This window comes from Dryas octopetala, chromosome 1, assembly GCF_963921425.1.
Source record: "Dryas octopetala chromosome 1, drDryOcto1.1, whole genome shotgun sequence".
NCBI lineage: Eukaryota > Viridiplantae > Streptophyta > Magnoliopsida > Rosales > Rosaceae > Dryas > Dryas octopetala.
In genome coordinates, this window is record NC_141366.1 from 12,723,395 (window position 1) to 12,735,192 (window position 11,798).

The 11,798-nt window shown below is 36.3% G+C and overlaps 2 protein-coding genes across 3 annotated transcripts; one reads left to right on the forward strand and one right to left on the reverse strand.

Annotated features, from left to right (window-relative positions):
* Nucleotides 1-976: 976 nt before the first annotated feature.
* Nucleotides 977-5,139, reverse strand: DRP5A (Dynamin related protein 5A). Of its 2 annotated transcripts, none has more exons than XM_086229765.1 (8): nt 4,771-5,139; nt 4,093-4,284; nt 3,802-4,008; nt 3,190-3,618; nt 2,731-2,958; nt 2,450-2,645; nt 1,251-1,920; nt 977-1,163 (listed from the first exon to the last, which is right to left on the reverse strand). In XM_086229765.1, exons 1-8 carry the CDS (start codon nt 5,137-5,139, stop codon nt 977-979), a joined length of 2,478 nt encoding a protein of 825 aa, XP_086085891.1. The 2 variants fall into 2 exon arrangements, with proteins under 2 accessions (XP_086085891.1, XP_086085892.1); XM_086229766.1 differs by having other exon boundaries at nt 3,190-3,626; nt 3,798-4,008.
* Nucleotides 5,140-8,166: 3,027 nt separating this feature from the next.
* Nucleotides 8,167-8,637, forward strand: GRI (Stigma-specific Stig1 family protein). The gene has a single exon (XM_086230125.1). The coding sequence runs from the start codon at nt 8,167-8,169 to the stop codon at nt 8,635-8,637; it is 471 nt and encodes a 156-aa protein (XP_086086251.1).
* Nucleotides 8,638-11,798: the final 3,161 nt, after the last annotated feature.

Genomic DNA, 11,798 nt, shown 5'->3' on the forward strand with positions numbered 1-11,798 from the left:
AGACAGAGGTACTTCTTATAGTACATAGATCAATTTAAGGGAATAGACACCCAATTTTCATTTTTTCTACACAGAATAAACACATGGTACTTCCATTCAAGAGTAATTTGACTAACCCATTTTTAAGAGGTCAATTACTTCAGAAAATACAAGGTTGGAATATAATAAATTTTCTTAATTCTTTGTGCTAATAAAACTGGGACCATGTCACATGAACCATGTCAAAACTGGGACCAAAATGCTTTGAGGTAGTGTATTGATAAACATACAGTCCTTTTCACAATTTGTATATTGCTGACCATATATAGCAACTTGTATTTGTCAAGTGTGTATGTCTACCGAAAAGAATTTTAATCTGCCAACAAAAATTTTCACCTAAGCAAACAGTATAATTTATCCATATAATAATAATAATAATAATAATAAGTTTTTATTAGAAAGTCCAACATGATGAGCAGTCATTAAAAGTGACAACAGGCTGCAATAAGTTTATGTGGGATGGTGAGCACTGAGAAGTAATTACAACCTGCAAGAAGGTTGTTATAGTAAATGTGATAGTAAATAGTAATTTAATCTTGTCTGATTAGGTCCCTGAAATTAGGGACATTTGGGGATGGAACATGGAAGGTTGGGGGACCACTCACATAGTCACATCCGACTCACAGGTTCATGAACAGTTCCATTGAGTGCAGACATCATAGCTGTCTTCCCTTTACTTTTAGACTTTCTTCTTTGTTGTTGTCTTTTGGGTCTTTTTAGTCAAATTATTATATATGTATAAGAGAAAAATATCATTTTCAGTGTATTGTTTTTGGTCCCAAGTAGCATAGTCTTCACTTTCATCTCTTTGATTTAATTTAATGAGAATTCCGATTTAGAGAATGTAATATTCAGGAGAAAAATTGAAGAGAATACAACATATTTTTACAAGTGAAGTGACACGTATGTTGAACACATGAGGCAAATAAACGAAACATCAAAGAGCACGAGCAACAGTTTTAAATTCATTCAAGCAAGATTGGAGTATCTTTTGACGCTTCTGAAGTGACTGCCGCTCAGTCTGCAGTACATCAATTGCACCAGGAACCACAAACATGTCCATGAACTTGTCATCGTTCACAGCAAACAAGTCCAAACCAAGTGCTAGCACAAGCCGATCCCGACTGCATGGATAACACAATTCATTATGATTCTTCAAATTAGGGTGTTCCTGAGCTTGTGGAGCTGTAAATTAAGCATAAAAGACTCACCAAGGGGTTAAGAATCCAGAATTCAAAGCTGATGCCACACTTTTCTCAACAAGGACTTCACGGATCCGTGCAAAATGCTGTGCAGCTGATGAACAGATTTCTGTATAAGCCGAGCCTGACCTTAAAACACCATCACCATTTCCAAACAAAAGACCACCACCATTTTGTGCTCTTATATTGTTGTCACAGTTTCTGTTATTGCCTGTCATTCTTGATGTCCGCTTTCTTGCTCCAACATCAATGCCATTTCCAAGATCCTTCTTCCCACCACCCTCACATGGCTGATCAGGTGATGGGGTCTCAGGCACAGTCATTTGGCTTTCTCGAAGAGCATCTCTAGCTTCTGTACCTTTTCCAGGAGTAGTTTGCTGGACATTCTTTTCTGGAGGTATATTCTCCTGATCTTTCATCGCGACATCAGATAATTCAAGTAAAAATGAATTGACTGATGACTGGTTTAATTTGGAAAAAGATGCTGCACTGGAGCCAAAACCTCCTTGAAAGTCATTCTCATAACAAACCAACGAATATGGGCTTGTAACTGAATCAAGGTGGTGCCGAACTAGTTGCTTGCACTGTTTAGCAAGATCCTTTATAAAGCGACTGTAGGCCTGCCTTAGAGCAGCATGAAAGCCAATATACCCATCCATATTTCCTGATTTCCTACCATCTACACAGTGAACAAACAGCCCATGGTTTTATAATCAGAAATAAATACTACAAACACCATTGAAAAAGAGAAATACTGCATAAATATTAAATAGATTTCAATCAAACATTATGAACTAAATTTATTTTATATTCCAAACACAGAGAACACAAAGAACACGTCAAAAAAAGGAAGGAAAAGAACCCCCCACCAATATAACCAGTGTTATTGCATGAAGCCAAAAACACAGTGAACACTCAACTACATCAAACATTAATTTTCTTAACTAGTTTTCACATGTGTACGCATTCCCTATCTATTAATGCATATTTCAGTTTCTGAATGGTAAAACATTTGATGTCACCTACTAAGTACCATAAGCTGAAAGGGAAAACAGTAACACAATTCAAGCTCAACTAAAAGAAGGAAAAGAAACTCTACTCAAAAGTTCAACTAATGCTGGTTCACAACTCTTTGGGGTCAGGGATAAATGGAAGAAAACTATCTAAAAGGAAAAAAACTGGGAACAGAGGGTTACATAGCTTCTTACATTCTGAGTCACGGTTGCGATTTCGTTCAAGAGCAAGCTCAAAGAGGTTTCCCAAAACAAAAGCAAGCCGATCACAAGCAGTGTCAAGAAGAGGAGCAAGCCATGATCGGGCAGCAGCACGTGCAATCTCTGCAGCTGCCTCTGTTATTCCTCTACCCCCGCCTCGGCTAGCATGGGCTAGTAGTATATTTGCCACCTGTTAGAAGGAGAATTAGGAACTTACCAGTCTACAAATCATCAAAACAAAAATTTCCTGGCTAAATTGCTTTAGTAGTATATACCTTCTCCCTGGACACTGGAGGGCATTCAATGGAATATGCAGCACAGTGAAATTCATGCATCACCCTTTCAAATGCCGCTCCTCCATAGAGTCGAAGAGTAGCATTGGGAGGCTGTATATCTGCTATAACAGCAGGCCAACCCCCAATACCACTTTCTGACTGTTCCTCCACAGTTGTCTTCCCCCATTGCTCAGGGGCAGGATCTGCTGCTCCATCAATCAAAGCTCCCTTTGACATGAATCAATAACAGGGAACTTTAATCAAATTATAACTCTAAGCTAAAAAAATTCTCAAAATTAGAAAGAGATTAGATTACTTTTCTAAGATATTGCATAAGCATTACTGCATCGTGGATTATCAGAAATATTATTGAAGTTCATACATTATTAAAAATTTCATGTAACAAAAAGATTAGTTATAAACTGAAAATCAAGTAAAAATTTCGCGGAGACTACCCACCACATGATTGCTTATAGAAGCTGCATACAACATAGCAGCTCTCCTTAGCTGAGCAACATCTGAGGTGGCCTGTATTTTCGTGTCCATTCTGGCTAGTTCAGTGCTGACTTCACTGCAGCGCTGCTCAAGCAAAGCAAGAGTTGCTGGTGCAGCTTCTTTGTATCTTTTCTGCAGTTCAGACTCTAAATATTCTCTCAGAGAGCCAAAACCAATATAAGGCCTGAATTTTTCTTCATCAAATCCTCCCTTGACACCCTCACGCAGATGACGGAGGACTTCTGAGTCTACCTGAGATATTTGCCTACGAAATTCATCATTTGAAATAGTATTCCTGTCCTTTGGCAGCGCTACAAAGTATGGGTGAGTGTTATCTCCAAGGTAACCACTTGCGCTCAAATAGCGATCCACTTCCCACCGGTCACTAAACTCCTGCATATTTCAAACATAAAATTTACTTCAACCAAGCCCATTCACATTGTACCATGCCATGAAAACAAGTTTCTTTAGTGAATTATTACCTAAAAAATTAATTCCCATTTTTCACTAACATTATTTACCAAACCATAAATGTGGTTATTGAAGATTTAGACAGGAACTATCATACATTCATACCTTAAGACGATTATCAAATTTGGAGACAACAATTATTGTCCGTCTAAATGTTGGATCAATTTCACGAATAGAATCCAACCATAAGGATGAGCACCACTCCACACTACTCTGTTGAAGGAACAAGAGAATACGATGGGGAGGACTAGCCAATGACTTCACCATCGAAAGAATTTCATCAGGCGTCTTTTCAGGTTCTCCTTTCTTTGCCTGCCAACAATATTTCAGATCCTTAAAACAAACCACAATATTTCAGGTTCTCCTTACATTGCAATATCTGAAACCTAAACCCACCTTAAGAACAAAGCCCGGAGTATCGATAATGGTGAGATTAGGACAATGTGCATATTCTGCTCTCATCACAATTGGCTTGGAAGAAACTGCAGTTTTAGTTTTCTTCAAAAGTGACTCGGTTCGGGACTTTATAATATCTGCAATGGCAGATGGCAAAACAACAGGACTTCCATAATCTTCAGAATCCTCCTCCTGTTTTAAACACTCTAACAATGAGTATATTGTGTGAATTTAAAGTAGGAAGACTGAGGGCACTACAAAAAAGTGGGGCAAAATGAACACATTTCTGAAACCGTCCTACGGTTCCTACCCAATATTTTTAACATTTTTTTTTCTGCTTTCGCATGTCCGTGTTCCATGTGCTAAAACTCACAACAAGAACCACAATAAAAGTCCATCATAATTCATTTCCCCAATTTCACAGAAACAAAAAAAGAGTTCCAAATGTATTCATTTTCCTTCTTTGCATATACTTCCTAATCTTCAAAACCTTAGAAGTCCACAGAAACCATTAAAACTCAAATTCACATCACCATCATCATCAATTTACTCAAATTTCTCAGCACCCAAACAGAACACAGTAATATAAACCCTAAAAATGGCCAGCAGCCTAACACCAAAAAATGCGAAATAAATTAAAGAAAAAATTACTATGAATCGCAGAGAAAAGAGGAAGACCTGGAAACGGCAGCGAGGCTCGAGAGCAGTGGGGTCGTGGACCATTTGGAGAATGAGAGGTCTTCGTGTGCCCATCTCGACCTCGCGGACATTGAAGCGGAACCCGAGGAGGGCTTCGAGGAGGGAGCTCTTACCGTCGGACTGGCCGCCGAGGGCAACGATCTCAGGGATCGGGAGCTTCTCGCCGAAGGCCACGGTGGCTGCTTGGAGGCGATTGTAGGCCTCGAAGCGGGACTTGGTGTTGGACGACGACATGTCGTTTGCGGCGGTGTAATTGGAGTGGGGGTGCTTTCGAGAGTGGGATTTTCCAGATGGCGTTTTGGTTGGTGTTGTGTGGAAGGCGTCTGTGGTGGCGGGGGTGGTGGCCATTGCAGTGAGAGCGGGAAGGAGAGTGAAAGTGAGAAAGGTTGGGGGTTTTTGAATTTGAATTTTGAGAGACGAAGCTGTTGAATTTTGGGCCAAGGGGGCCCAAGTTAATGGGGTTTTCGTAGGTTGGGTTGGGCCTGGGTGAGGAGATGGGCTGTTTCAGAAACCTGGGCCTAGTTGATCCATAAAAATAAAAAATAAAAAAATAAAAGCAACAGAAACAGAGGGATTTATGGAAAGCATGAAATACATTATACATGATTGTAAAAGTTACAAGCAACAAAATAAAGAAAAGCTTCCGGACTAACAGGGATTTTGTATGTAACTTCCAACATGAAGATTCAAGACACATGAGTAGTAGTAAAGTCACCTTATGTTAGGATATCACTCATAGCATGCCAAGAATATTATGGTTCTTGGGAATGAAATTTGGATTTTCAGGCCTTACTTAAGTGTCGTAGATCTTTTCAGTGCATAACTGATGTGGGGTTTAGGGATATCACACATATCACATCAAGCATATATAAAATGACATGTCTTTTCTAATACGTGATGCTGAAGCTGCCTTTTATTCACCAAATTAATAAGAATAAGAAGGCATTATAACGATAACTTAATAATACACATAGCCCAAAGTTAGATTGCTCTAACACCATTTGTAAATTTTGTAACAACCCAAAACCTCCTCCAAAATGATTAGTTAGAGTTGTCATTCAAACTTTTAGGCCTTACTTTAGTATCCTATAATCGAGAGCACTCTAGAGTATATTCAATATAGAATTCAAGAGTATCACATAACATGCCTATGATGATCCGTAATCGTTGTGGAGGTTAAAGCTTGGCCATAGTACCTACATGCACTTAACTTGGATCAAGTATCTCTATTGATCAATCGTCATGATTGCAAGTACCATGAGTCAGGTTTGAAGCAATTGCTCTCATTTGAAAAAAAAAAAAAAAAAAAAAAAAAAAAAGAAGTAGGGACCGCATTACTAAAATTCTAGTGTGATATTATAATTCAAACCATCCATTATTTAGATTTTTCTTCAAGTATCATTTCCGCAAAAGAATTAGTCAAATTATAAACATACACTCACCAGACAATTCTCTAATACAAGAGACTTTTTAATAAGAATATAGATAAATAATTAATAATTGTACATTTTTGTTTAAAAAATAAGTGTGATAGGTAAGTGCTAGTAGTGTCACATGCAAATGATCTAGTAGCCCAAGGCCCCAAAGGAAGGAGAACTGTCAAATGCTAATGGGTTCAACACGCGTAATCTCGGTTTGGTTTGGTCAGCAAAATAATGGGCAAAGATTGCACGAGAGTGGTCAACCCTTTAGACATTGCGGTCCTGATTTGTTATGCAGATTGACAAAACCTTGGATCGACCAAGCAGAACTTGACACGTCAACAACAATCTCCACAACATACTGAGATTTACTTGTGGGTAACGTGACCTACTTGTCACTTTAACGCAGTTTCCGCCGAAAAAGAAGATCCCCTGCACTTGTGTATTGGTCACTTTGCGTCTAATGAACAACCAAAGCAATTAGCTCCAATATCCGTCTTAGAGCACCGTACTAGCCAATTGAGCCTGTTATTGTTTACTATCCTTTAGAAATTTGCACATTTAGCACCCCATAGGGGTGTGTGCAATTAACACTCAAACAAAAAAAATTTAGTATTTGCCTTTCACACTTTGTGCCGCATAGCAATATGGCACCTACGTAGCAATTAACGCCAATATGTTATGATTTAACATGAAATTTGGTAAAAATATGTTATGATTTAACAGAAAATGTCACGTAGGTGCTGCATTGCTACCCGGTACAAAGTGTGGATGGCAATTAGTAAAAAAAAAAATTTTGTTTGGGTGATGCACACCCCCTATAATTTGGATGGTAAATGTGCATTTTTTTTTTTTTGAAAGTCCTATATATGATTTGCTGAAACCACATTTTAATTCAACAAAAAAATAGACGGAATTAATGGTAGGTGTGACATTGTTACACAAAGCAAAATCTATATGACAATTAGTGAAAAAAAAAAAAATTTGGGTGGTAAATGTGTAAATTTCTCATGGGCAATTATACGGCTCTTCCAATTAGGTTACCCCAATAACTATGTAATTTATTTATCTTCTAATTGATAGATATGTTTATTCTCATTTTTCAATTAATTTACTTTCACTTCTTAAATGCTACATTCTCTCTTTTTGCTTTCAATTCTCATCATACTAGGCATGGATTGTATGTGTATGAGCTAGCTTGTAGTAATTATCTAGGACAATACATGTTTTATTGAATGACTTATTTTTTGTTAATTAATAATTTTTGGGATGTATATACTTTGGTATCCATATTACTATTCAAAAGGGAAAAAAAAATCTTGAATATGACAGCCTTACCACTTGTATGGTACGACCATCTAGTGTTATAGAACAATTTGCTACATTTGTTTTAAAAAACTGTAAACTTAAAATAAAAGCACATATCATGATGTTATAATTAGAGGTTGCACCATACATGTGGCATGACTGCTGTATTGAAAAATCTCGGAATCTTACAAGATGGTGTGATTACATAAGGCATGAGAATCCCAATGCTACAAGCACAACAGATCTCTAAGCAATACCTCTGTATTATTAAACAAGTGAAATTCATAGTTGAATATATATCTAACACTTAATACATGTGAGCCTAATTTGGGGGTGCCATATAAGAGAAGGAATCCAGGGCTAGCTCTTCCAATGGCGGGGAATTAGGAAGCTAACCTCTTTAGTCAAGTACATTCATGTGCTTCACCGAATCAAATCCCCTAATCACTAATGCTTAACTCATTTAATTAAAACTCAGCCTAATTGGCTTATTCTCATTCCTTTTCACACTTTTAATATAATAATACAACTCAACTTTTAATATGTTTAATTAATATGATATTTATGAGAACTAGCTTGCAGCATAAAATACCCACCTCTTCCCCTGCTTTACACTCTTGTGGGCAAAAACCCCATTTTTGAGAGAATGGCCAAATACTTGCTCAAGCTCACTACCATTCTCTCCCTTATGATGGTACCTCTACTCCTGGCATTGCACTACCAAATGGCCTTGTCATCCGAGGTCGAAGATGACGGTGACGAATTCGAAGAGTATGTGGTGGACACTCCCATTCCAAATTTCAGATCAAAAAGCAGGTTCTTGGCCAATGTCATCATAAAAAAAGGCACACATTGTGATCCCATCAAGTACAACATTTGCAATGGGGTTTCGGCAAACAACGGGACCAGCATTCTCCACTGCTGCAAGAAACACTGCCGCAATGTTCTTGGAGACAGGAATAACTGCGCGAAATGTGGGCATAAGTGCAAGTTTGGACAGCGTTGCTGCCATGGAACTTGCACTGACATTGCTGACAATGAGAATCACTGTGGCAAGTGTAATACAAAGTGCTCTTCTGGGGTTAAATGTGAGTCTGGATATTGTGGGTATGCTTAAATATATAGATTCATTAATAAATTAATATGATCATGCATGTGGTATGCTCTTACCAGGAAAATTGAAAAGAAATAAACTTTTATCGTGATTAATGTATAGAGGAATAAGTAGAAGCCCCAGTTTTGTAATATTTCTTTACCGCACGTATACGTAAGTTCGATCATGTCGAAATAAATGATATATTGTATAAGACCTTTTTGCAAGGTGATTTTAAGTGTTACTCTTATTTTGATCATGTTCTTTGTTACTTGGATTTGGTATAACTTTAACTAAGCTTGTATTTTATTTGAGAATATGTACAACAATAATTTATCGAATGAGGTCTTTAGTTCAAATTCTTTTTCTTTTTTAATCTAACAATATTATTGAGAGATGGAGGATTTGCATCTCTCTTTATTAATTAGTAGTCAGATTTTGTCAATTTTTTTAGTTCAAATCTCTCTTAATTTATTGATTAGTAGCTATAAGCCTATAACATGTGGTTTTAGAGAAAATTTATTTTTTATAACCAATATACTGACACGTGATATACTAATTTATTTGTTATAATATGAGTGGAAGTTATTAATATTATACCCTACACATATCAACATGTCATCCAACAATATCCTTACATGTGAATTGGTAATACCACGTGATAGTATATATCGGTTATATCCAATAATTTTTCGGTTTTAGATAGTTGGTGGCATTAGGCAAATAAATTAGGAGTTTAAGGGGCTTAGGAGAGGATTCTAAGTCCAGTTTAATAACCTTAGAGTTGGTGGCATTGATTACCTTCACCGGCAATATTGTTGGTTGATGGGAGAAGTTTGAGCTCCTCAGGGGGTCAAAACGAGTCCAGTCACACAAATCACTTGATTCAACTGTACTTCTATCACACATAATTTAACTATCATATGCTACACGTGTATTACAGCTATAATTAACTCACCTACCATTTGCTACTTGTTACACTACTAATTAGTTTATAAGAATTTCCTTTAACAATCATAATACAGAAAAAAATATTAATTTATTGCCCTTATATGTAATGTTTACTAAACAATGGAGACGTTGGAGGAAATTAAAAACGAGATAACCTATTCAATAAAATTATGGGATTAGGAAATCTTGGAAATCTGTTCTATCTAATGAATAGGAAGTCTACTTCGAAATCATCTATTATGCACCCACCCCTAAGTATATGCTTCAATAGGAATTGCACACAGGAGTGGCCCAATACAAGATGAGTCTTAAGGCGAAATAATAATTGAAATTTTGTTAATTTAAAAGTTAATTGTAATTAAATTTGTATTATATATATAATTATAAAATAAATATTTTAAGCTAAATTACATAATTCTAACATATTATATCAAAGTGCATTGACATATGTAAGTAAATGTCTCAGGTAAAACTTTTATTTTATCGGAATATGTAAAATATTTAATATGATTATAGAAATTTTTGCATGCAACAACTCATGAATATAATTGTTTATCAATGTATATATATATATATATATATATAATACATGCTGCAACCACTTATATAATTTATTATATCCAACAATTAATCATAGGATGCAAATGTATATAACAATAGAGTATAAGGCCCCATTCATCAAAGAAGAAAAAGAGAGAATACAAGGCCTCAATTGCACAATGTGTAAACTAAGAATAGTCTTTCACTCTTGGCAAAAAAAAAAAAAAAAAGTCTTTCACTTTTACACGATTTTAGTCCTTAACTCCTTAGGGCATATTTGGTACACCGTATTAGACTCTGGATAGGAGTAAATAGTCCATATCAATTATTTGGTGTCAAATTGTATTATTTAATTATCTGACTATATAAACCGGACTAGATTTTTAATACTCTCCGTACCTGACTAACTAATATAACTCACACACTCGAGATTAGATAATACATGCTTAATTATAAAGAATTTGGGAAAACAAAAAACACGTTTTCTACATGTAAACCAAGAGACGTTATTTTCATCTTTTTCTAGTTCATCGTCTCATCACCATAGCCCAGCCTTTGGCCACCACCCCGGTACCCCCTTCATCTCATCACCTTGTTGGCGGTTAAGACCAGCAGCCCTCTCTCTCTCTCTCTCTCTCTCTCTCTCACTATATTCCTTTCCAATTTGCAAAACCCTTGGCCCTCGAATCAGACCTCCATGTTGGGTGGTGGTCCAACCTTATTCTTTTTTTTTTTAACGCTCCAGAAATATCAAGTTGTAGTCTCTCTGTAACCATTCTCTCACATCGATATAATTTAAGCCTCATTTCTTGGGTCTTGGCCCTTATTAATCTCCCCACACACATCCCAATATTCATTTTCTCTCTTGAAAGAAAATCAATAGCCACTGTGAAAAAGGAAGCTACAACTATTGTAAGTCTTCTTTCTATTGTGATTTTCCGATCTATACTTTAATGAAGGCAAACAAGCAAACGAGACACTGTGTTGTAAAGGAGAGGAAGATTGACACACAAAAAAAAAAAAAAAAAAACACTTTCTTTGAACGATTTTGCATTAATGGTCCCCATAGTCACTATTTTGTATTTCTTTGAAACTTCAATTGGCTTTTCTGTAATTAGATTGTGCAGGAAAATTAGGGTGTTGTTCAGAAGAGGATTAAGCAGGAAAATCATATTGTAGTTAAAAATTAGTGACTATGAATTTTGCCAAAAATAATTTGTGTCATATAAATTTCAATTTCCACCAAGTTATCAAAGAATAAAAAAAAAAAAGTCTGATTCGCTGCTATCCGACAAAACACCAAATATAGTATAACTTAGTTAGACTATTTATCCGGAACAGTACTAAACGCCTGATAATATTTTGGATAAACAGTCAATACTCTCTAAAACATATTAATACTATTCGACAGAAATTAGTCAGTACAGTCCGACGTACCAAACAAGTCCTTATAGAATATATCGTTGGGCTTTTTTCTAAGATAGAGAGACTTTTGCTGGGTTAATATAATTAGAGGCCTTTGGTGAGTTAATGAAAATAGAGGCATTTGCTGAAGAGGTTGCCCAAGGCGTCTTGTTTGCCTTGGGCTTGTGCGGGCCCTGATCGCACAAGGGTAGATTAATACAATAATAATAAAATGTCCACCCGTAATTCAGTAGATAAAGTACATTATATAGTCTGTGTTTTAAGGATTC

Excerpts from the sequence above, each read along its gene's own strand:
- DRP5A (XM_086229766.1), bottom strand. The coding sequence starts at position 5,139 with ATGGCCACCACCCCCGCCACCACAGACGCCTTCCACACAACACCAACC. Across the intron at positions 4,009-4,092 it reads CTCCGGGCTTTGTTCTTAAG|GCAAAGAAAGGAGAACCTGA; the intron begins GTGGGTTTAGGT and ends TATTGTTGGCAG. Across the intron at positions 1,921-2,449 it reads TCGCAACCGTGACTCAGAAT|ATGGTAGGAAATCAGGAAAT; the intron begins GTAAGAAGCTAT and ends TTCACTGTGTAG.
- GRI (XM_086230125.1), top strand. The coding sequence starts at position 8,167 with ATGGCCAAATACTTGCTCAAGCTCACTACCATTCTCTCCCTTATGATG.